The sequence below is a fragment of the Thermobia domestica genome, chromosome 12 (genome assembly GCF_964235325.1).
Source record: "Thermobia domestica chromosome 12, izTheDome1.hap1.1, whole genome shotgun sequence".
NCBI classification, from domain to species: Eukaryota; Metazoa; Arthropoda; class Insecta; order Zygentoma; family Lepismatidae; genus Thermobia; species Thermobia domestica.
This window is the reverse complement of record NC_137465.1, coordinates 158,925,364-158,953,169: the sequence shown is the minus strand read 5'-3', so window position 1 is coordinate 158,953,169 and position 27,806 is coordinate 158,925,364. Positions and strand designations below refer to the sequence as shown.

General features: G+C 34.5%; 1 protein-coding gene across 1 annotated transcript in view; it reads right to left on the bottom strand.

Moving 5' to 3' along the window:
* Positions 1-24,308, bottom strand: part of eIF3a (eukaryotic translation initiation factor 3 subunit a) — an 81,597-nt gene extending 57,289 nt beyond the window's left edge. The window contains exons 1-8 of the mRNA XM_081734315.1: positions 24,104-24,308; positions 18,192-18,388; positions 13,039-13,187; positions 11,659-11,809; positions 9,837-10,037; positions 8,901-9,109; positions 6,367-6,538; positions 140-337 (exon numbers count right to left, since the gene is read on the bottom strand). Of these exons, the coding sequence (XP_081590441.1) occupies positions 140-337; positions 6,367-6,538; positions 8,901-9,109; positions 9,837-10,037; positions 11,659-11,809; positions 13,039-13,187; positions 18,192-18,388; positions 24,104-24,155 (1,329 nt within the window). The 5' untranslated portion in view covers positions 24,156-24,308. The remainder of the gene's footprint in view (positions 1-139; positions 338-6,366; positions 6,539-8,900; positions 9,110-9,836; positions 10,038-11,658; positions 11,810-13,038; positions 13,188-18,191; positions 18,389-24,103) is intronic.
* Positions 24,309-27,806: the final 3,498 nt, after the last annotated feature.

Here is a 27,806-nt window from a genome sequence, read left to right as displayed (position 1 = left end):
GTCACTGAACAAGCTCTCAGGATATTCAGCTTGAACTCGCGAGAACCTCGATTCTAAAATGGCCATCTCGACTGACTGACTGAAAGAATATTTAATGAAATAAACACACTTAATATTAATTCTATATCCTCATACTCACCTGCCTAATCAGTCTAACAAGAGTAACATCCTGGAGTGCGGGAATATATTGCTGGAGGGCTAAACTTTCATCTGATTCTAAATACTCTATCACTTTGTGTACTCTGCTACACAAATGGAGTGGATGGAATTCCACTTCAAGCCACTGGTATAATTCTTGCAATTGTGGTGAAGCCAACGTAACCACATTAAAACGGACCTATAAAATAAATACAACGATTAAAGAAAACAAAACAAACAGTAACCTTGCACCTTGTAACAAATACTTTAAAATGAAAATCAGTGACATCAATGATTTTACTTTGTGTTTTAAGCAAACATGTAGAAATCACACAGCAATGAAATTTATTTCATTGACGTGTTTACACAATGGGCGAAACTTTTAATATATCATAGTAAAATATAATTTAATTGCCGGTTAGGAAACAAGATAATTTCTTTAATGCTATTTGCTTACTTTTTTGCTGTTTGTTTCAATTCATTGAGAGCATTTAATATTTACAGTGTTTTCTTCAGTCATTCTTATTTGAGACTAAAAACTAGTCATTAATCAAGGATATCTGCCCTTTTAAGAATTGGTCACATACCCTGGTTCCAATTGTTACGGATTCTTACATGGAACAAAGAGCAAACATTACGTTTTGCTGATCGGTAGGAAAATCAGCGAGATGATCAGGACAGTTTACTGCCGCAAGAACGCCCTATATCGTGGTCGTGTGTCTGATAAATGATACGCCCAATTTCGTGATGGACGTGAACACGTTTCTGATGATAGAAGTGGACGTCCGTCAACCGGTCGTTCAGAGGATTATGTGCGGCATGTTCAACACAAGCTGCAGATAAATTACCGCTTAACAATCTGCACGACTGATGATGTGCTCATCAACCGCGAAACAATTCTGAAAGAAGACCTAGGAAAAGAAGATTTGAACTTTATTCTTTGACTGAAGGATAAAAAGCTTAGAGATCGAATGTTTCACAGTTATTAAGTTTGTGGAGTCGGACTTTTCATTTCACAACTGTTCAAGAATATCCAGACATCCATGGCGGCACAACTCAACCGCATTTCAAAAACTACTTTAAAACTAATTTTATAGAGACCTCGTCAAACGGGCAAATCTGTGCATTGAGAAAAAGGGGACATTACTTTGAATAATTCTCACCACTAAAACCAAACCACTTAGCGTAACGGCCTGATTTGTGGGCCTGAGCCACTCCACGCCATCTGTTAGCGATCGGTGGAACTACGTCCAGCCTAGGGAAGAACACGTTGGCCTATCGCTAACCAGCGTATCGGGAGCTTTCTAGACCTACTGGCCGTCACGTCTTTTAATCACGTGATTTCCCAGTTAGCCTCACGACGCTGAATGGACGCCGAAAATTGGGAAGCACCGGCCGGGAATCGAACCCAGAACCACGCGGACATGAATCCTACGCTCTAACTACTATGATGTTCCCAATTCTCACCACTTTAACTTTCCAGATACAAGCATCAGTCCCACAGCTTTGATTGCTAATAAGATTATAGCACTCCTTTATTTTATTTCGAAATTAAATGATTAGGGTTATCTCCATAGTTACGAATCCTGGCTGGAGATGCCACTTATATATATATATATATATATATAAAAAAATGATTTAGTTGTCTCTATAGTTACAGATTTTTACATCCCAAACAAAAATGCTATATAATTTATTACTACTATTATTGTTATGCGCAACGGTTATCAGTTTTAGAAAAAAATAAAAAAAAAATATTTACCTGTACATCCAAGAACTTGTGGTAATGGCATTCCGATAAGCAGTCTCATAAATATTTTATCCTTAGTTTCTGTATATAGTCATCCCATGAAATACTATCTTATTCAGATTTCTATTGTTTTTTCTTTATACTAATGAAAGGTGATTTTTGAATTTTTAGTAAAACATTTATTTCTTTTGTTAACAGCAAAATAAACTCAAGACATCAACAGGGGAAGAAAAGAAGAAAAAATATTATTCAAACTATTGTCATTAATTTCAAGAGGAAGATCATAATTTGGACAATAAACAATTATCATTACATTCCATTATTATTATTATTATTTGTTATTCTCTGATCCTCACTCTCTATGGATAGTTTATTGCTGTATCTCACTGTATATAAAATATTACAATAAATTGTAGCTGTTAAACATGTCTAATCATTTAAGTAGTTAGTTGCAAAACTACAATATCGTCCTGGTCAGTCTAGGTATCGTTCCATTCAAATATTTAATATATTATAAACGTATAGACCATATTCGTATTATTATTATTTTTTTTTTTTACAACTGTTCACGGTAATACCGATTCACAGATTTCTTCATTAGATCGCGCACATTTGACATGTGGTTCACATATTTAAACATATTATTATATTTCAATATTCAAATTCAAATTGTACATTACAACACATTCAAATCAATTATAGATATATTACTAATTAATAGAAGCCCTAACCTAACTAACCTACTCTAACTTAACTTAAACATATTATCGACATATTTAAAGTACTCAAGAAATTAAAATTATCGCACTTTTATTAGGCATTTCCCGTGAACGAAGTATGCAAATCATTACCTAGACTGAACTTAAAGTAGCATATGAGACGAGTACTATCCCTGTCAACGTTTAATTATTATTATTATTATTAGCAGCATTCAGAGCACTATTCAATTATCGCATATAACTAACGCAATGAGTTGATTCACAAATTTTCCGTGTTAGCTACATCTGATATTCAATAACGTATTCCATATTTAAGAATAATAAAATGGATGACTATGTTTCGAGGACACTTATGCATTATCATAGACCTGTCAGCGATAAAGCTAACCCCCCCCCCCCCAAATAGGCTTACCCAGGATTATGTACAGACGGGAAGAGTTTAATTGCTCATGATAAGAAAATTAGCGTTCTTCTGTAAATTCACCATCACTATGAAAAGTTTTCTAAATAGTAATAGTAATCTAAATAGTAATAGTTTTCTAAATAGTAATCTGAGTAAAAGTTCACTTTTACTCAGATTCACAAGTTCATATATATATATATATATATATATATATATAAAGCTACCCCTAATGGTTACAAATTCCAGTGGAAATTAATATTCAAAGTTTTAGGTTTTCACACTTAATTGGCAAGTACCCATATATCCAAAAGATCCTAAGGTTATCCTGATTTAAATTTTAACAAGGTTTATGGCCAAATTGTCCTTTTGATGACGATATTTTTCAAATTATGGGTATTGTCCTACGTAATTTACTTACATTACCTTTATTCTTCTTTTCCACTGCATCGGATATAATAGCGCCCTCTGGAGCAACTATTACTATTATTATATACTTCACTATATTAGTTTTATTATTAAATTTAGTTTTTTTTTATTTCCTAAATTTCTATTTTAATTTTAGCAACCCAATTTTATTAATATTATGTATGCACATTATACATTTTATATTTAATTTGAATTATCAAACTTCCTTTTTCCAAGATTTCAAATATGGCAGGTAGGGATGTAAATAAACAATCTTCATTGATTCTCGGTTATTGCTATCACTATTAAGACAATAATTTAACCTTAATAATCATATCAGAAAGTCCGTAAGTTCTATTTGAGAATTACTACTATAAAATTTCTACTTTTTATGGAGGAAAAATGCTATAGAAATGAACTACTCATATTTTGTACATAAGCCTAATCCGGCAATATGATTATTTACTCTGTTCTTTATCATGTATACTAATAATGTGTTTCTGCTCAACATGTCCAATCAACGTCATAACTGTCCTCTGAACCCCGATCAACTTGCAATAAATGAAATTTATAGCCAGAGAAGCAAGCCTAAATAAAGGTAAAACAAGACTATGTGTAATACCAAATCATAAACATTGTCAACGGAAGTAGTATTCACCAGCTGGCGCAGATTAAGAATAAGCAGACCACAATACTTTCTCCTGAAATTAACCCGTAAGATTCTCAATGTAAAATATCTACGTATTTATGTCTATACGAACATATAAAAATTATATTGTTATAGTTTACGGGAAAAGTGAACTGTAACAAGATCTTGTATATACAATGGCAACATTGGTGGGAAACTAGAAGCATAAAACGCAATAGAAAATCAGATTGTCATTATAATAGAAATAGTGATAAGTACTAAGAAGTTTTAACAACAAAGTATTTTATCATTATGATCCTAGCGATGAGGTTTGTTTCTTGCGGTGACTATTAGCCTTTTACTTACATTATTTCTAACAAAGTATTTTATTTGCTGCTTGTAGAAGTTCCATGACCAAAATCATAAAATAAATAATATTTTCTAATCATTCATAATAAACACGCTTACAGAAACCAATGTTTCTTTTAGGTTACTTCTAGCTTCAAACAAGTCAAGGAAGTTTAAATTTACGGCTCAAAATCCTGCACGAATTTCACAACAACCCAATATATATTAGGGTTTATCGACTTTTTTCAGTCATTCAATTGTCTCTTCTAAAAATGACCTCATTAAGAAACCACCCTCTCTCACTTTCAATCCAATCGAAGAAAATACTTGTGGGTGTCGTAAGCTTTCTATGAATTGAAACAAACAATAGTTAAAAAAATTAACATGAAAAAATTATTTTGCACTGTAGCATATTCGTTTGCCCAACTTGAAACACGTTTGATAATATGAAGATGATTGAGGATTGACTTCTAAAGAGACATTCAAGAACAATGAAATAAAATAATGAGAACGAAAAGAAAAAATGAAATTACACCTTTCAGTTTTACGCATCACGGTTATGCCTGGAAGGCTAAAGGGCTTGGCGCGAGCTGAGATTGAACCAGGAACCCCATGCACCCGAGATGAACGCTCTACCACTTAGCCACCGCAGCAACCTATTGAAACGGAAAAGTCAAAGCACGAAGAATAACGTGTGGTTATATTAGGTTTAACGCCCCCTTTTTAAAAACTGTATATATTTATATATATACTGATAGGAATGAATACTTTCTTGTTGAAGACTGTCCTGAAAATTTAGTTAAAATATATATATATTTTTTTTTTAATTTTATTTTATTTTGAAATCTTTATCTTCTAAACTCAGCCAATAAAGGGTGTTAAACCTTTTCTTTGGCAGAGTTGAAACTAAAGTGACTTGTTTAAACATAACTAAATGGATGGTCTAAATAGATTTGCAAATAGGAAAATATGAACACAATATTCTTTAACGTTTCTTTTAGCACCAAAATTATATGAGATTTGGACCTACAACTTAATGTAGGTTGAGCTACATAGAATCGAATCCGAATCTCACGTGCCTATGCACGTATTCTAAACACGAAGCCCCGAGAAGACTAAAATTTTGCAGGAGTAATAAAACACATCGTAACTGCATTCTATTGAAAAATGCTACCATAATAATAATAATAATAATAATAATAATAATAATAATAATAATAATAATAATAATAATAAAATAAAAATTCATTCACTTAAGAAGGGATTACGTGAAAGATGCTTTCGTTTCACTGAGAACGAAGGTAACACTATGTTTCTGTCCATCTTAGTGACGTTGTGTTTTATTTTAAAATACAGAGGTTAGCAAGTTAAGTTCATCTTTATCAGTCGTAAGTTTGCTTTAATATTTTTACTTTTGGCTGAAGTGACATATTTCTCTTGTTTGAGTTATATAATTTTACCAATTAAATGAGTTCACTTACCCTTCTCTATATGGAAATTCAATTAAGAAACCTCATGGAACAATTACCTTCTTATTTTATAATTGTTTCTTTCACACTAATTTTAAATTCGAGGGAGTGCTGGGATTGAATTTGTATCTGATATTGACTACCTTGAGACTTAGTACCTCCATCTACAGGCCTGCAATAAAGTCTGGAACCATTTATTTGCTTCACACAAAATATTTTCCACTTGTCCATGATTCTGAGCACTCTCTCAATTGCCCCGCAACTTTTCTTTGATATCAGACTTAGGATGTTAGTAGGATCAGGATTAATCGATTCCGGGTATTTCAAAGATCATCGTAAAAAAAGTCTATGGTTTAAAGTCAGGAGACAGCAATGACATTTTTCTAATCCACGTCTTAGGAAAACGTCCGATTTCTACATGAGGTGGCATCATTTACTCAAGGCAACATAACCACTACATTTTTTTTAAACAAAATTAAAACACATTTATTGCAGATTATACATACCGCATCCTTTAACAGTGAATTCCGTGTGGGCGGTTGTGACAGGCCCAACAAGAGCGCCAATCTTTGTGCTTTCTCCAAAGGACTCTTATCAGTTTCAATAAATCGATCGAATTCTGGATGCGCTGATGGAAGTGGAACCGACAATGAAGCCAGAAGCACTCGACATGCCATTCTGAAAACATATGTATAATAACGCTGAGAACTAGTTTAAAATCCTGCTAGTTTAAAGGAGGGAGATAATCCCTTACTCAAAAAATTAAAACTTTATCTTTTGTTGAAAGTTATTTTCTAACAATATTTTTGCAATTATCACTCTTAGCTGAACTTACCTTAAACAATTCTGTATATCAAAGAGCAATAGTATTATATATCTTTAAAAATTAAACTTGACTCACAGAAATAACCAAGCATTACGGTATCTATCCTTCAGTGCAAAAAGGCAAAACTACACAAATTAAGATATGCCTTGATAATTAACAATTAAAAAGAGTTATCTCTCTCTCTTTCATTTCAAATTCTGATTCCTGACTACTTCTTGCATTAACCCCTGAGTCTTGTTAGAATAGGAGTAACAGTAACAAAAACATTAAGGAAATACGAAGGAATGAACTCACCGGTGAGCAATAGATAAGACAAGGTGTATTATATCTGATTATTCAGGAATCAGGATTTGCAGAACGTGAGATGGGTGTTCAAATTCCTGAGGTGTTAGTACAATGTAGAAAGATATAACTAATTTAAATACCATGGATATTAATGTAAATGATAGTATTATTCCCAACGAAATTATAGAATATATAAAACTTTTAAGCACAACACATTCAAGTATGAAACTATCTTTAATTGAGAAAAACCACAATCAGAAATTAAACTATGTCCACGCTATCTTAGCTTACGGTAGCAACGCAATCAGTTCCTGTAATTAAAACACTTGCATTAAGTAATTTCATCAAGATCGGATCAGATTGACAATCAGACAATGGAAAGCCTCGCCCGTCTTCATGCGGGAAGAATAGATTTATGAAATATCTCTGAAAGGTACATTAGATCCCCGCTCCCATTACGATACGTATTTTAATGAAACACGATGAAAACTCGGCTAAGATGCAAAAATTTATTTCAAACGGTTTAGCTGTTTCCCCTTATGTTATCATGAGCAAGATCACTTTCATTTTTATTTACAAACATACGGTTGGGAATACAAAATGAAGTCTCAAAAGGAATAAAGATATTTTAAAAGAACTCTAAGGCAAAATCCATGCTAAAGTATATCAGAAAACAGAGAATGAACTGAAGTTACCTTCACAGATAGAAAAGATGACAGAAAAATAACTACGAAAATTCTATGGTACCATCCTGAAGGGAAAAGTTGGACAGTGGCACACATGACCTAAGATTCTAACGGACCACTTAGCCTGATACTTGGATGGAGGAGATTTACGTACAATCAAGACTCAAAATCACTCACATATCATGAATCTTTCTTCTAATAAAATTTCTCATTAAACCAGTCAATTATTTTCAATAATTTAAACTAAAAACATTACTACCGTTTTGGCTCCAACGTATTACGATATTTTTACTATAAAAACAGTTTCGTAAAAACTATAACAGTATTCTAATTACAACCTGGCACTCTGCATTAAAAAATCATACCATGCAGGACTGCACCATCTATCTCTCCCGCGATCGTGTCGTTAGTGATTCTTCAAAGTCAGACGTATATAGGAAATAGCTAATGGTAATTCACAGTCATACAGCGTTATAATCTGATTTGTGCCATTAATGTATCTTCACTACACTTCCACCGGTTATTCAAATTGATCTGAATATTCTTACCATATTCAATATAATCCTACTTGGGATTCAGTTCTCACAAATAGCTTTAAATTGGTTAAGTTTTCCATTATATAATATCTGCAGTGAGTGCGCGTAATATTTTATTTTATGTATTTTTATTTTTCCAGTAAGATCATCTCAAGAACTTGGGGTCGTATCATATTTGACATTTAGGCAAATAGAATATCTTAAACCAACCACTAAAATCTACTCATACATTTGGAAGTGCCAAAACGCAAGACAGAATCCATTTCTCAGCGCTAGCGTATATATATATATTTCAGCATCTCACTCACTAAAGACACTATGATCACTAAAGACAGAAACAAAATTTGTTTTCTTAAAGTGAATGCATCTCTTTTACTTTCTGTTATCTTCAAAAATATGGAATAAGAAAGTCAAAGGAAATGGTAGTAGTTTTGTTGTCTGCATGTGTACATTAAAACATTATCTTAGAAGATCTCAGGTTATGCTTAGGCTCTTCAACTTTCTCATCAGATATCCGCAGCAAAGAATCATCATAAATCTTCCTTTCTTTTATATATATTTAAACTACTGTGGGTATATTACGTAGGTAAAACTGAAATTAAGCTTATTCATCATGCTAACACAATTTCTTAAATAAAACGGGAGTCAATGACACGAAAAGCTTAGCGACATAAAAACTTAACGATGATATTTAAGTTAGGTCTTACCTCTGCAATTCGTCGGTGGTAATATTCTTCTTCATTTCTTTAGATAACTGGAACAATTTGAAGAGAGCTGCCGCATGGAAAAGGTAGTTTCCAGCCTTCCAAAACACCATCGCAAGCTTTTGATAATAATTAGCCATGGTCTTAGGAACTGGCATCTTCTTCGACAAGTTCATCAACCCATTGATGTCTTCAATAGCTTTATAAGCTTCCTATCATGAGAACAATTCTACTTTGTAAAACCTTTAAGAATTCCACTAATTTACACTAATTCCATTCATTTCCCATTATTTTAATTCAATCATCTGACTTTTAATACGTTATGAAAATCAATGAACACATACTTAAGATACTATGAGTTTGTCTATGTTGTGTTTAACGCAATGAAACACTAGTGAGCAACAAGAATATAAATAAGAACTTCTAATTAATATTAGATACTTCTTGTGCAATATAAATTAAAAACAATATGAGGTAAACACGCAACCATTATAAATATAAATAGCTATCAAATTAATTGATAACTAGCTAAAATTTATTATAAAGTTTGCTTTAAAATGCAGATATAATACTCTTGCTACTTCAATACAAAAATACATAGCTTGTTGTATGTATAATAAATAGTAAACTATAATTCTGAAAAAAATGACACTCCCATGAGACAAAACAGAAAAAGAAATAAACAATATTAAAATCAAGTCTCATTTTAACCTTGAACATATAAGCGAACAAGACTATTATTTAATATACCATACAGAAGATAATTTTTCCCCCTTAAGTTTCAAACTGTGAACTTCCGGTTCTCATCTAGCTGCTGAAATCACAAGAAACATTAATTTATTAACCAACTTCCATAATTCACATCAAACAAACTAAAAGGTTAACATGAATTGAAGACCATTAGACAGAAGCTAACTATATAAAACTTTTAATACATACCTGCCATAATTCCATCTGGATAGCTGAGTCCAGCTGCACCAGTCGTGTCTCCAAATTCAGTTGCTGGGTTTCTGGTTTGTTAATACTAACATTAGCTACTTGGGGTGGAAGTTTCACAATATCCTCTAAATGTTTTCTAAGTTTATCACATAACTTACGAAATTCAGTTTTACGGTTGTATTTCAAGCAGAATTGAAATGCCTACAAAATAAAAAAAGAAAACAAATTAAAGATAAACCACATATTTTATTACTCGATCCGGACTAACTCAGACACCAAAGAACGTATCGAAATAGCTTAAGTTAATAATTTTTACAGTTTTTTTTTTTTTTTTTTTTTTTTTTTTTAAACGTATCAAACTTTACATAATGAAAAGTTTACATTTTGTCTAGCAATTTATGGCCGGCCAAATGGTATACATACAACTTAACAATGAAAGGTCAGTACATAAAGTTTCAACGCCATATTTCTGATTTTCTACACACAATCCACTACATCGAAAAAGAGAAGGCAGTAGGTATGTTATAGTACAGAGGATTGCCAAATCCCTGTGTCAGAAGTTAATTAATTAAAAGACCCAAGAATGTAATATTAATGTTAGTTTACATGAACGAACAAAATTTCTTTTCAATCTAATAAAAATATCCCTTATGGTTTCACTCTTGTTTAGCAAACTTTATCAAACTCTGTAATGTGGAATAATAAAGAAAAAGTCAAAGAAAAAGGTGTTTTTGTTTCTTGTACGCGCACATTAAAACATTACGTTACAAAGATCTCAGATTATGTAAAGCTCTTCAAACTTCCAATCAGATATCCGCAGCAAAGTTAATCATCACAGATCTTCTTGTTTCCTTTTCTTTATACATATGGATGTATATGCTGGATGTAACAAAAGTTCAGGGCCATACGCTATGTTCGTTATGATTATAAAAAATAAATAAATAAAATAAAAAAAAAGGAAAGAAGGGAAAGTTGTTGGAAATGGGTAGTTTCCAATCTAAAATGCTAATTCTTTAAATTACCAACCATTTGGGCACTACACTGGTAATGCGCTCAATGTTAAATGAAAAATCAATTTCCAGTTCAGCACACTGTTCCCTTGGGCCCTAGATACAGAATTATTGGGTAATAGATTCTAAGTAATTTTGGCTCCCTCACACAACAACTGGACGTTCACCATGCCATTTTTGTGTGGCCGTACGTTCCGTTCGACCAACCTGCTGAACTGGCAACGTTGCATTTTCATTTAACGTTGGGCGCACCACCAGTCTGGAGTCACCCGGTATATATATGCTAAACTTGAAATTACACTTTTTATCACGCTAACAATTTTTTAAATAAAACAATACAATGACAAAAAAAGTTAATATTCTGTAATATTGTTTAGTGTAACGGCGGAAAATGAGTACTCCTTAAGAGACTAATCTTCCTGAACCTTATGCCCCTCTCATATACACATGTAATATTTTAAATACCTGGAGCCTCATTATGTACCAGTTTGTTCAACGCATCAGTTTTTGAGTTTTAGTTTCCAACATTCGGTATATCGTATATAACTGCTTATTACATTATTTACTTTACGTTACGATTACCAAATTTGCGGATACATAATGAAGCCTCTGGTAATGTTTCAGCTTTAACACACACAGTTTCAGAATGCAGAAACCTAACAATATATATGTAAGTTTTGCTAGTTTGAATTTTATATTTTCGAGTACGCGAGAAAAACAAAAAGAACTATTTCTTTGAATCAAATCAGTCATTATCAAGGATTATCTGTGTGTTAGTATTCTATAATATATTTATATAAAGAAATATTTACCATTCTAGCAATATCATGATAAAGGTTTTCAACATGTGCGTTGGTTCGCAGCAATTCAAGACACTGGCAATACGATTCCCAAAGAAACTTCACCCATGGTGTCAGGATGGTTCGGTCACTTCGATCCTGAGCATCTTCACCGCTAACAGCGCTGAAATAAAAATAATACATCAGCATAAAACTACGGTATACGTAGACATGAATAATAGTTTTAGACTAATGATGTTCAACAAGCGACTCATGGATTTCGTCAGACACCAATTTCCTTCTCTAGTTCTCGTTTTCATTCTTTCTCCCCCATCCTTTAAACACTTTAATCAATCCAAAAGTTTGACTTTGTATATGGCTAAGGGCAAGACTCCCGGTTCGATACTTGATTGAGCTACTCAGCCTCAAAAATGGTTCGGACTCAGTTTTAAGCAGTAGACCCTGTCTCTCACAGCTTCACTACTGGAAAGGGACCTTAAATGTCAGCCAACCAACTCAAATCAAATTCTATGCATCTTTCAAGCAAGCAAGAAACTGAGGAATTGAACTCTGGTGAAGTTAACCACCTGCGCTTGACACTGACTTATATGGCTTTCAGCAAACAATACGAAACCTCCTCTATAATTTATGGCCGTGAAAGCAAATTTATAATGCAATGCGCGCCTGAACAAAAGTAAGAACCATATTTACGAGCCACTCCCCTGAGGAAACTGAATGTGCGCAAGTCATAAATTTTCTAAACTTTTGTTCTATTTTTAATACCCTGCTTCTTGTTACAACTGTCTAGGCCAGTTAAGGTCTGAGCTACGAGTATGAAAGCTTTGTGGAATCTGCAATTTTTCTCAAAATCGGTCCGGTATCAATGGCTTTATTTTGCACAATGGCCTTTCTAATCAAAAAGTTCAAGAAAGTATTTTTTTTTTTTTTTTAGTTAAAAGTCAAGTCTCGATTTAGGTATAATGTAATGGCCAACTACGCTCTTTTTGTTACGCATGAAGTTGAAATAGATAAATACTTTTATAATATATATCTAAAATACATTTTTCACTTTTATTCACAGGCTCGATGTGGCCCGCGGGTCACCATTTGGGCAACAATCATATACAAAGGAAATAATATTCATACCTTTAAGTACTAGCCTTCGAAATGATTTTCAATATTAGTTAACAATTAAAAATGAAGAACCCCGCTGTTATTTCGAACATAGTTTGACAATAGAGCCGAGGACACGTTATGAAACCAATTAAAATATCTACAAAAACACAGTATAGTGGAGTACTCCGAAAATCCAAGTCTCATAGAGTTCTAGAGCCTGAAAGACGTCAAATTCACACAAACAAAATTGTGCTCCATCCAGTTTATTAACCTAATATTCTAGTATGGATAATCTACCTCAGAAGGATGCTCTCCGGTGTTGCAAGGTTATCCAAGTCATCAATATCGATAACTGCTTGTTGTGACTGCTCTCTTGCTTGATCTGTGCGTTGCTCAGCCGTTCGGAGGTAGCCACGAATCACATTTTCCAATGAGCCCACATTCACCTTGAGATAACAAATGATAAATGTTTAATTTATTACAAGACAAATAATATCAGTGAGAAGCAGTGTCTGTTTAAAATATAAATACTTGAATTAGCCTCATGTTTTCATTCAACGGAAAAGAGTAATTACGTATCTGTGGTGATTGAGTTAAAGAATCTTCTTGAAGCTAAAAATACTAAATTATTAATTATTAATTACTCACTGAAGTGTTTGTAGTAGAACACTATAGTTCAATGATAATTTCAAGTACCCTCTTAACGTGCCTGAAGTTGGGAGCAGTATGAGCTTAGATCCATAATATCACGCAAGAACCATACAAATATATTTAATAGAAAAATGGTTAACAAATTACATTACCCATCATAATGACAATTCAAAGTCAATAATAGCCAGGAACTAAGACTGGATCTCTGTGTCCCACAAGCAGCGAAGACATTAGATATGCACCCTCAACAGTAAACTAAACTAACTACCACCACTTCTGTTATATGCACGCACGCACACATACACAACCCTCCAAGAGTAAACTACTCCTGAACAACTCCCAAAGAAAGAAATGACTTTACTACATTATAGGGTTGTTAATGAAATATAAATGAAATCGTTAAAGCTCTTTTCAAGAAACTAATCTTTGAATTCCGACTTTTAGTAAACTACTTTTATTTTTAGGGTTAGGAAAAAAATGATCTCCCCCCCCCTCCTTAGAGAATCTTATAAAAATTTCAAATTTTGGTCTAGATGCCTTGAACGGTATCGCTTTCAGGCGACTTACATTCATTGGGATGGATGAACGGATAGGAAACATTTAAGAACCACTCTTTCGGCATGTAGGAAATATAAAACTTTTTCTTTTACACGATCACACTTGTTTCTCTCCTATTGTCGCTCGAAAATTAAAGAAAAAAAAAAAAAAAGCTAACATTACATCTTAAGAAAGATATATGCTATACGATACATATTTAATATTGGAAAGAAAATCTTACGGAAAGGAAGGAATCCACATACATGTTAAAAGTTTCGCATTGCAGTAGACGACACTGATAAAGTTAAGAGTAGCGAAAACTTATGGGAAAGTCTTCTTTTCCTTCGGTACAAGGTCCGATTATTTTTTCTTTCCGTTATGTATACTTGAGAAAGGTAATTTATGCAATTATTGAGATTATATTATACCCAACTTTATTAAAAAGTATATATGATACTTAAGTCAACATGGTTTAAATATCATCTCCGAAATACATACACTTGCTCAAAAAATGTTGGTCATGCATTGTCTAACAACTGCACGTAGGAAATTCTAATACTTTAGCTCTATGTAAAACTCTTTATTCCCGAAGAAAATGCGGAAATGTTTGTCTAATTCCATTGTAGTTAAGAACGCAGAGCTTGTCAAATAGATGTGGGTGACTAGATTTTTCCAACAAGACTGTACATCACTTAAAAAAAATGATATGGTGTAGTTGATTTGGAAATGAACTAGACACGGTACTTTCACAATATCCACTTGCACATTTAATGAATTTGAAAGAATTATGTTTATATTTACTACCCTACAGTTTACTAATAAACCTTTCCGGTTAGAAGGAATGTTTGAATCTAATAGAACTAGCTGACTTTAGCACTACATACATTTAATTTCGAAGTAGCAATCTCACTGATTCGCATGGAATATAAATATACAAGAATATGTAACTTATTCTTCATTTCTAATTGTGTCTATGTGAGATAATAAGACATCCAGTCCATTACCTAAATTATGATCCATACAAACATTGTCCGGGTGGAGTGGGACGTGCTGTATTCGTACTGAATGCGTTATTTGTGAACACTGACATAAATGTTACCTGCACTAGCAACATGTCGATACAACTCTATTACACTAGTCTTTCACCATCACGCACTTCACAAGAGTATATTTACACTAGAAACTTAGTACTTGAGTATCATATTCCCACATGTTCAAGTATATACGTACATGTACGTGTGTGTGTAATTCTCCCCTTCCCCCCCCCCCACACACACACAAAACGACCGAAATCGATCTGAGTCTCGTCGACCTTATCGTGCCAATACTTTAACCACTATGTTATCCAACCTTTTTCCCTGAATAGCCATACAGTCAATCACTCTTGAAATCAATACTCAGTCACTCAGACTCCATGGACTGTAAGTCCAGCGTCTATATTAAAGAACACTTCTGACCATTATAGCCCATCCCGGTGGTCTAGTACTCAGCACGTATGCCTTTGGTGCACGTGGTCCCGAATTTCATTCCCAGTTGGAGAAAAAAAGTTCATTCACTTTCATTACTCAACCGTCTTCTTGGAACGTTACACTAAAAAGTTCATTGCATAACACTGCTTCTGGTCGTTATAGAGGAATTGGTGTGATACAAAATCGGTTATTTCTCCCACTTGCCATATATAATTTAACCGTCAAAGTTGTTCTATAGTGTAAACACTGGGTTGTTCAACAGGAGTTGTAATACAGCCTATGTGATCTGAGTGACCGAGCACTTCCGTCCCGAATCCTACAATGTATGGCTGTTCAGGAAGCATAGTAGTCAATTGACCAACACGCTAAGCCGGATATCCGTGTTCGATTCGCGGTTCAGTCGTGAATCCTTTTACTTTGTGTACCACTGAATTCGAGACGAATTAGTAAGCTATTTCCTGCAACATGATTTATGTAATACATATTCAAGTGTAAATCTGTTCGGATTCTGTATTGTAGAATATATTTTGTAACAAAATTGCAAGAATATTGTTGCGATATCAGCTGCAGTTTCTCAGCATTTCATTATCAGTGAAAACAATAGTGTATTACTATGTGAAACGTTTCGAGAAGACAATGTTTCTTACCTAGCACCATTTCTGGGCGGCGAACTATTGGACCACAATCTTTTCAAAAATTCAGATGTGTACACTGATATTATTGCTTGTTCAATAATGTTCTTCGAGAAGCCAAAAGCTATTACGGTGCGGAAAAAATAAAAAAAGCTCGAATTCTTCCTAGATTGACTGAATTCGAAAGATTTGTGGTCTCTTCATTCACCCGATTAAAGTATACTGTAATTTTATTTATCGGGTTATCTGAAGAACACAGTATACCACATCCCATGACGCTCCAATATTTACGGTATAATATAATCAAAGGGAAATTAACAGACTAAAAGAAGTGGCAACGAACATGTGGGAAAGATCAATTTGTATCTTGAGGCTCATACAAGTCATTTTCAACACCTTTTGCAAAGGTAATTTAAGGCACTGAGGTATGTTATGTACCAGATATAATATGCATTACTACATTCTTTGAATGATTTCAATTCAGTTTGCAGACTTTTAAATAGTACTGTATTTTGGTAGTTCAGTAGACGTACATATCGTAAGTCATCTAAGAGGTTTCATTCTTTATATTTCAACCAGAAGAGTAGGTGGGCTTTCAACATCATTAATGGATTACAATATTATATTAACACTTCGTACAGTAATATTAATTAATTACGTGTTGACTGCACAATTTCTAAAATATACACAATGAAGGCACCAGAAGTATGATACAACTGAAAAGTATGATGTATGATTCGTACAAAAGCGAACAATGTCATTAAATGTGGTAAATACAAAATAATAGGAAGAAGAAGAAGAAGAACTTCACAATGAAAATTTGAAATTCAAAAATTACCTACCTCATACTTAACTCTACCATGATCATGCAATTTATGCATACCGAATTCTTTTCACCTGATGCTAATTAACTTTACATGAGAAGTAACGGTAGTCCAAATTTAGCAAGACGGTAACATTGATTCTAAAGGTTAAGGAAGTACATAACTTCTCCAACTTAATCAAGTAACCAAACTTGATAGCTCTCCGTACCAACATCTTACAAGAAGCTGATACATTACATGGTTTTGTATCATATGCTTATCACTTTTACGCACTTTTGCTGCTATCGATTACGAACAGGGCATAGTCTTACATTACTTTTGCCTTACGTTCGATCTTACTTGTTTAAATCTACGGATTTCAATACAAGAGAGAGTACATTTACGATTACATGTGTACACTCTAAAGATATAATTGTAAGATTTTATTTATTTGCCATATCGAAACATGGGTAGTCGGTCATCTACAATTTCTTTCCTAAATGTTCATTGAATGTGAGATTAGTTTGATTCCGCCGTGGTTTCTACAGTCCCCTTCTTAAAAATGGTACAATTAACACTATTTCTCCATTAACTTGATACTTTCTCCTCTTCATAAATTTTCTGGATCAGATCCCATACGATATTTGTATCTTTTAGTCCCACACTCTTCCATTCTTCTACTTCTGAACCTATCGCTTTTCCCGTTTTTATTTTCTTTGCCACTTTCTCTACTTCTTCCCGGCTTATTCTTGTGTTGCTCCAAGATTTGAAGTTCCATCGGTGAAAACTTTCTACGGATTTTCTTCATTTAAAAGCCTTTTAAAATAACTGGCATCTCTCGCTTCGATCCTGTTTTTATCGGTAAGAAATAAACCTTGATCATCTTTCATTTGCTTAATATGCAATATCCTTTGTTGCCTTGTTTCTAGTTTTTGCTAACCTATATAACACTACTCCACCTGGTGCCTCAAGTTCGACATACATTTCATCTCAGTGTTGCACCTTTGCTCTAGTCACTGCCTCTTGGTGCCTTAAAGTTACTCTTATCCTCTTCCTAGAAGCATCCTATTATTATTATTATTCGCTACTTTCTTTGTGCCAATAGCTTCTTGCACTTCCTCGTTTCATCGCCACGTCTCTTTTCCTGCTATTCTAATGGATGAATTCTATTTGAGTTTTATCACTGCAATTATCCTTCCAGTAACATTTGACTCCTGCAATTACGCGCATCGAAAGCAAGTGCTTAAAGTAAAGCCTCGAGTTTCGATAGAAACTGAAATATTAAAACAGATTCCAGAAATTACAATTCTCGAAATAAAAACATTATAAAAATCAGACTCAAACAACAGAATACTTACGGACTGAAACATGTTCCGATATTGGAAAAGACCTTCTTTGGCAATATGAGACTTCTTGAGCTCCACACAGAGGTCCAAATACTTGAACATGATGGGCTCGAGAACGCTCTCGCTCCAGCTGTAGGCCCATTTTTTATTTCGAAAAACTTCGTAAAGTGTATCGAGAGCTCGAGCTGGCTTGCCCACTTCAATAAACTCTAAAATGAAGATACAGAAATAATACATTAGTTGGACAACGTAAGTTTTAGAATAAAAACTTCGAGATTTACGACTCTGACCATGAAAGTTATCACTTCTTTTTATTTTCTCCGCCCTACGAGTGTTCAAGTCGTCAGTATTTCTAAACAACAACACTAATACAATAACACAACACTTAAGTACAAGTGTCATTATTTAGAACTGGTAACGTACAATTGCAAATTTATGATTCACACGATTCTAAAAATTTGTGTCCCCTTACAAGCTCTAAGCGTCTGGCTTCGTCGAGGGGCCTAAAGCATTAGGATCGTGATCTCAAAGTTTGGGCGTAGTGGGTTCAAATTCCATTCAGAATATGAGGGTTGTGTATTCACTTGGACTGATCTTGATATAAGACTGTCATTTAGTAACTGCCGAGATTTTCACTGAGAACTCCCTATCTTCCTTAGCACCGTTCTCTTAAAGCATAAGCAAACTCACCACACCACATGACATTCATCGTGGTGTTGTAGAAATGCAAAAGAAAACCGATCAGGAACATTTCGAGATCAAGGGAAGTTTCAGAGCCGTTCCATGAAACTTGAGATTCCCAACAAAAATTTTGTCACTCATATATCTCCCCTTCAAAAGTCAGTTCAAGGGCACAAAATGTTCAATACACGCATCAAAACTTTCTTATTTGCTGTGCGTGAACTAATGGACATATAGAAGTAGCTAAGGGATCATTAAAAAATTGAAGAATTCCTTTACATGAAGAAGGCAGCAAAGATACTAAAAAATCTACAGTAAAAATGCTAAACAAAATGTATTGGACCCTTGTGTTTATGACACACGGAAGATGAGTAAAAATGGCCGCTGATAACAACTTTGGAGGAAACCTGACCATATGTAGTAAATATATATATATATATAAAACCGTGGCTGTTGCTGCAACCAACATAATATACTGATTCAGGTATGTAATTGCGGCATGTATTTATCATCCTGATCATCATCAATTTTGGACGAGTGCAATTTTCCAACACTTAAAAAATAAAATAAATACATAAATAAATAAATAAAAAAAAACGGTTTGCACTATGGTATCATCCTAACTTACCATAGAAAATCACCATCAGGAGGTGCTTACCATGTCAAGCCACACTTTACCTTCAACCACACATGGCCAGGTTTCTTCCACAATTGTCATCAACGGCCAAGTTTTGCTATTTTCTGCATGTCATAAACATATGACTCAATACATTTTTCAGTAACTTTACTACTTAGTACATGTAAAAGAACCATTCAGCGTTTTAGTGAAACTCACCCATTTCTGCATCTCCATTAGTTCATGCAAGACTTTTTTTTTTTTTTGATGCATGTATTGAATATTTCATGTCCCTGTACGACCTTTATTTATTTTTGCTAGGGGGGGAGGGGGCTTCAACATTTTCGTTTGGGATTTCAACTTCCTTTATCATGGGTTACTTTGAGATTTTTTGGGTCACGATCTGTGATTATCACATTACCAAATTCTTGTTCCGTATGATGATTTCACATGTGGAATGAACAAACGATGGAATTAATATAATGTGATCAGTTTGCTGTTGATGCTTTAAGTAAACACTACTGAGGAAGATTGGAGTCCATATTGAAACTTTTGGCAATTACTAAATGATACACGCATACCAAGGTTATTCCAAGTAAATATTTATAATCTTACATCAGTCACTAGTTGATTAAGTTGCTATTGCTTATATATTGTTTATTCAACATTCACTTCATTACCACTCTTCATTTTACGTTTTCTTTGAGCCAAAAGGCAGAAAAGAGGGCCATTAAAGTAGATAAACAAATATAATAAATAAAGCTCTACATTCTTTAACAAGAGTTGTACCGGGTTTTTAATAACTGCTGCGAGCTCATGTGTTCCGATTCCATGTTAAGCTGTAGGTCAAGTTTTATATAGTCTCGGTAGTGAAGCCGAATATAAAAGGAACTACATAAAACCTTATTTTACATGAATTGGCCAGAAATAACTCTCTCTAAATAACTCGAAACGTGAATAATTGTGTAAATTCAAATGAAGTTGAATATAAATTCCTTTGATGGTGCAGGTAAATAGTTATAGGCAAATGGTCATCGATCTGAATCCAGATATCCACATGGTCAGTATCTTGCAATGTTTTGTTTATGTTGAATTTTGAATCGGATTCCATTGAGTGCCCAAAATGCAACTTTTTGGTGTTTTAGTACACGTATGAGACTACAATCTGGACAATTTTGAACAAATTCACAGGGACCTTTCTGTGCGAAATTCAAAATTCATAGTTTAATTCGATTTATTGAAGAGTTATTTTTTATTGTACCTTTTATTTTATTTTAAATATAATACAACCTTTAGAGCAATCTTTAAGCTTTCCAATGGTGTTTATTCCACGTCTCTAATGCACATATTAACCTTTCTATGACAATTTTTAATAATCACTGTAACTGAAAAAATGCTCGTTTTGAAATTTTGGACACCCTGTACGGGGACACTTTCAGAAGAGTGGTAATACTTGGGACTTTTTCAACCCCTACCGTAATAACGCTGAGCACCAATTTTTACAAAAACCTTAGATAGTCAAGCCTGATGATTTGACATGGAATGGCCCAATAGGTACTGTCCAGGTTAAGGTAAACGTAGATTTGTAAAAACTTCGGAAAAAATGTGTTATTATCTTATAAGACCAATGTATAAGAACTTTAAATATATCTATAGCTTACCTCTCACATGTATAATTAGGTAGAAATATGAAATGCAAAGCGTGCTCCTTAGAATGTCATATTCCACACGGAAACCGTAATGAAGTTAACTGCTACGTGAAGGCAGTGTACAAAGTGATCACAGAAGTGTTGCAAAGTTAAGTCACAACCGCAAGGCTTGCATATTTATGCCATATGAAATATTTTTCCACTATTCTCTTTTATGTTTATATTCACCATCGATGATTCGCCTGTACCTACGGACGCACCCACGAGCGGGTCTCCCTTCTGCTCCGACTCATTTATATACAATTCTAATTTTTAGTGACCACCTAGCACAAGTTGGCATTTTTCGCACCCTAGTCTATGCAGGTCAGGTTTAGGCACACTTACTTGAAATAATTCTTGGAAAATTATAATTCTTTTACGATTTGCACATAAAAACTGAGTCCAAATACCAATAAAAATACAGTGCAAAAACCATGCACTAGATGGTCATTAAAACGTAGGGCGGACTACCTAGAAGAGTCAGTGCCGGGCAAAACTGGTGGGCCTGCAAGGTACGCGTCCGAAGGGAACAGGCGCATCAACGGCGGTGAGTATGCGTGTAAGCAAAGGTGGTGAAAGCATGCTGGTTTTCGCAGCGATACGAGTTCCTATATCACCTCTAATTCTTTCACACTAGCAACGTTACATATATATTTTCACTATGCAGAAGTATCTTGCCGATGGAAAATAGTACCTAATACAACAACCCCACATTTGTAAACACAAAACACGGCTACACTATTTACTTACGGGTTATCTTACTCCGTAAAATATACACTCCAGCTACGCATCGATAAGTAGGGTCGCTTTAAAAGGGTATAGTAGAGTAAAGTAAGGTAGAGTAGATTAAGATAGGGATAAGCAGGGTAGGGGTAGAACGAGATAGCTTTGGGTTAGGGAAGTTTTGACCCAATTTCATAAAATTAATAATGTGTCAATTCTCGTTTACGAGTGAGTAAACCAGCTGGAGTGTACATTCTAAAGTTAACACTTTGTTCTTTATAAGCATATTGTCTTTCTAGGCAGAGTATTGAATTTTACCAGTAAATTTTGCAAAATGTGGTCCACCTAAAATTGATGAACATTCTGTAGCTTTAGGACTAAGTTACCACACTGCATTTATTATCATAAAGTAAATCTGCACCTAGTAATGCAACTTCTCGGTAAGTCTTTACTTTGACTCCAACTGTGACTTCAATCGGTTCTTATAGGTTCAGTTACTTCCTGGAACTGTTTGTGCGTGAGTCACTTGTTAGAACTGATCGTGTCTTTGGTGTGACGTCTTAGTTCATATTTTTCCCACTAGGTGTGTGTGTAGTCATATGGTAGTTGGTTAGTAGTCACATGTTCTGTGTGCATGTATGTGTGTGCTGCTGTTTGTGGAATGCGGGAGCGCGTAATTGAATTGGTTGAATTGAGTTAGAGAAAACCTATCATAGTTGTGGTCTAAACTGAAGATATTTTCGACGTATTCTAAAAGTGGACGTTTATTGGTTTCTTGTTTGTAATAATAGCAAGTGTGCTCGGTTTAATAAAACGACGTGTGTGCGGAAAGGAACATTTTTCAGTAATGTTGAGTATTGTGCATGTGTTCTTGGTATCTTATTCTTTCGTGTGTGGAATCAGCAGTTATGAGTTCATTATTCACGAGATTTCTCCTATGGCGAAATGGTGAGTGTTTTCTTTTTTTAATTCATATTATTTTTATTCTTGATTTGTTTTGCATTTGAGTATTAGGCAAAGTATTTGGTTTGCTGCTGCTTGTCCTATTGTCTTGTTGAGATGTAATTTTTTTTTCTTTGTCATGCACTGATTTATGATTAGAGACGAGTGTTTTTTTTTTTTTAATTTTTCCCTTCTTATCTTAGCTTTATAGTAGTGGTGTGATTATTTATTATTATTTTGGATGTTTTTATGGTACTTGAGCGAGAGGGTTGGGGGGCGGTAGCCCCCCATTTAGATCTCAAAATTCATAGTCACCGCTTCACCTGAATTGATGTTTAGTAACATTGTGGCCCTTGTACTTATAGTATAATTCTTAACATCGTACATTACTTTCACTGTGTTAGTAATTGTAATCGATTCATGTGATCCGGTTCCGGGAGCAGTTTAGGAATGATTCCTAAACTGCTCCGGGAACCGGATCACATGAATCGGTTGAAGTCACAGTTGGAGTCAAAGTAAAAATTTGCCCAACTTCTCTAACAAATACTTTTTAAGATTATAAAAGTGAAATTCCTGATGAAAGAAGTGAATATACGAATGCTTACGTAAATTGGGATAGCACGTCAATCTGGACGAAATACAAGTTTTCCTGTTCGTATAGAAGTGCTCAGGGAGTCATAACTACTTAACGGCGAAACTTCGAATTTTGAATAAAGTATATTCAACAAGAAATCGCCATACGGGACTTAAACTTGAAACAAGTATTTCTGTAAAGTGTAAATGAATATCACATATGAAATAAATACTTACATAATTACGTAATATGAACAAATAAACATAGAACTGTGTTCTGTGTCAATATAGTAAAGATTGTGATACCAATTCGAATGTACGAGTTAACATTGTAAGTACGAGTACGGAATGTACGTTTATAAACACTTGCACTTGATGAAATCTTACATCATTAAAAGATATTTTACCATAAACTTCAGGGTGCGCAAATTAGTTTAGGATCTGAAACCTGCATCCTTATTGAAAATAAAAGTGTTTGAATCACAAAATTATGAATCACTGTAGAAAATAGTTCTGATGTGTATCTCTTTCATGTATATTTATAATTACACTTTTTAGATGTATATTTATAATTACAAATCTATTATATGTTTTTACTTTAACTATATCACTATTACACATGAATATAAAATTCTAATAAACTAATAATATTCTAACCACTTCCGCAGATAATTTACCATATTGTTGTTGTGAATACTTACCATTAGCCCTTTTCAGGGCATTTTCTGGTCGTTGGCCTCCGTACCTGGCCATTTTAATAACTGTTGAAGAACAAATCAACTACAATGATATCACAATTTTATTCACTTGTAAAATATATATACCCAAAATATCTTCATATATCGCCACATCCACGAACTGAGACCACCGTCCCACCACGCGAACCGGACGACCAAAGACTTTCAATAAGGACAGGAACACTTAACTACGATGTAATTCTCGTGGAGAAAACTCGCAACATGCAAACATGGCGTTCACCCGCATAAGAAAATTTTTCCTATTTTCATCTTTGGTTAAGTGCATATTTGTTTTTGATTTACTCGTTCCCCTACCCCAAACACTTTTACAGGCATTTCCCGAGCTGAAAACTGCATTGCTTCGACCGCAGACGACAATCTTTTTGGATAAGGCTGCGCCTCTAATGGAACGCAATACGAATGCGATTGCGAACTGCGAACTCAGCTGCCTACGGGCTTTATACAGAATCGTTCTGATGCGTGATTAGTGCCAAACTAAAGAGTTCGACTAACATGTTTCCTGCAGTAGCCAGGTGTTTAGTATGGTGCTAATCATACGTCAAAACGACTGCATAAAGCGGAATGTGTTTATGTAGGCATTTTAGGGAGACATGTGCATCCATGCTCCATATATTGTTTCCGGGTAATGACGCCATATTCTCGGCATTGAGATAGTATATAGTCTATATATTATCTCAATGGTTCTAGGATGATGATGGGTCCTTCACACAGCTGTTGTTGCAGCATCATTTGTCAAGTCGGGATGGGATGAATTTGAACAACTTCCGTGGTCCGCTAAATTTCCAGACCTAAACATTATTGAACATTTGTTATAAGTTTTAGAAGCGTAGTCCGGTGTATATTTCTGGAAATGACTGATTCACTGCACCACTAATATTCCACTTGCAATCATTACAATCTGAGGGACTCCATTCCAAATCGCATTGGAATTGTTCTGAAGGTGATAGGTGGTCCAACCTCATATTAACATGGTAAGTTGCATTGTTTTATTTTAAAGGTGTTTCCATTGAATTGATATATCTATATTACTGCCTGTAATTATCCACTTACCTAAGGTAAAACATGTATATTTATTTCATGTGTCGCATTTGTGTGCGTAGAAACTTAGGTATTGTAGGAAAAATTTATTTGGACATATATTTTTAAAAAGGTCGCTCTTTGAGCTGTGTAGGGATGCGAGAAGCGAGAAGTTTCGTCTCGTCTCGCATTTGCGAGACGAGACACGAGACGAGAGTGAAAATTTTATGCGAAACACGAGACGAGACTAAAGCATGCGAAACGAGACGCTAGACGAGACTCAGTTAAGTCTCGCACGAGAAGTCTCGCGAGACTTCTCGCAGTCTCGCAACATTTATGAATTACATTTAATTGTATATTTAGTGATTTTACATTTATTGAGTTTTCTAAGTTGAGCGTTAATGCCTCCAGGAACAAAAAAGTGATTGGGGCAATAGACGTTATGAGATTTATTATTATTCAAGGTTGATTTTCAGAATTAAAGTATTCTTTAGTTTCTAAACATCATTAAAAAAGAAAAGCTATGTAAATTGGAAATTTATTACAGCATCGATTTAGGACTTTATTTTGCGACACAAACACATAGACGGGGGCGCATACTGGAAAGTGTGCCCGCATGGCATACTGGAAAATATTGCTGGAGACTTCTAAGCTGCAAAACAATGATGGATCCAGGAACAATTTATGCTAGCTTTGCTGTAAAATATGCTATTAATTGACGAAAATTATTGGTCCAGCAATTAAATTCCAGCACAACTTTTCTATTAATTTGGAGCGGAGGGGACACAAGTTCGGATACCATGTTGAACTCTAGGTTCCGTCTGCTTAGGATGTTATGAACATTCATCCCATGGAAAGCAATGGCAAACCACCATGGATTCACTTTGCCAAGGGACTTTTAGGTCAAATACCTGCCTTCGGACAGAATATCACATCATCATTCATTAACAGCCATAGAATAACACATTGCAAAATTTTGACCCAGAATATATGCGAGACTGCGAGACCATGCGAGAAAGTCTCGCGCGAGAAGCGAGATGAGACTCAAAATTTTATGCGAGACGCGAGACTAGACTTCACATTTGCGAGACGAGACGAGACGTGAGACGAGACCAACATTTGAGGCTGCGAGACATTACGAGACTTTTCCATTTCTCGTCTCGTCTCGTCTCGCGTGCATCCCTAGAGCTGTGTAATGAATCGCATTCAGCAGTGCTTCAGCGCTATTGCACTTACATTTAACATTTCAATATTATGTTTTACGTTGTTAACTTTATAATTTTATTGTTATTTGTTTTGCTTACATGTTCTTGTATGATTTCTCGTGTTACTACGAATTTACTTCTATTTATCAATGGAAACGCGAGGAGCGAAAAAGCCTTAACCTTTGCGGCACTTGGAATATGTCTGTCGAATATATACTGTATATCAGGTATCAAAATAAAGCACTATATATATGTGTGTATATACCTTTCGAGTCCTCGCCTGGAGACACAAATTGCACTAGTGGTAGGGTCACAAATAAAAACTTATTAGATCTACCAATCTAGCAAATAGTTTATATCAATTCTTTCCAGATGACGGCTAAAGTCGATATTAGTTGACACTAGCATCACTTATTAGTGTAGCAATCGATTCAACTGCTTGTTGTATTTGTAGAGTAATGCTAATGGCTCCGAGTTAATTTGCGACGTTGCCACGTTGAAATTTTTCATTCACCATAGTGGCTGAAGGAGGCCTCGGTAGGCATATCATCAAGTAATATTTTCGCTTTATTTTGGCCTATAGAATAGTGCTCTGTTGTTCATGTGCGCCATTTTTAGAACACCCGATATATATATATATATATATGAAGAAATTTAAGCTTCATTGTTATAAAATTAAACAAGAAAAGTCTAAGGGGAAAATATTGTTAAATTTACATAATTTCAACGATTTGATTCTACAAAGCTGTAAGTTTAGCTTAATAAATATCTACTGTAAATAAAACTGGTACAAATATCAGTTGTAAACGACTTACGTCAATCTAAGGTAAAGTTATTGTTTATTGAATAGAATATTTTATTGTCATTGAGCTTTACAAGCAATAGACAACGTCCAAATAAGATATACATATAGATATATAAGTCTATATAAAACAAAAGAGTAGAAAAAAGGTTTAGAATATAGAGGAAGAGCGGGTATAGTGGACCCGGGCAGGTAAAGTGGACTCCCTGTTTTTCTCCGGAATAAATAAGGACAGCAGTAGTAGAAAAAGAACGGTTCTACGCCACTGAGCTCGTACCCATTTCGTCAGTCCCGGCTGAAGCAGAGAACTAATTTCCGAGTGGCGCACAGTGGTCCGAATAGCGAAAAAGGTGGACAAAAGTCATTTTATGAAGTTGAAGTTACAGACACAAAAGAAGTGTAACAGTCATCATCGAGAGTCAGTTCATGAGAATAACATGATATTGACTGAATTATCTCTTAGTACCGGTAATTATAGACGTCCCAAAATGGCAGAAGCTTCGTTGCAGGAAATTAGCAAATTTGTGACTTGAGTTTGGGAAATTGTTTTCCGAGCAGCCATGAGAATGAGGGGGCATATTGTAATTATTATGCACTTGGTATAGTATTATGTACGTGACAC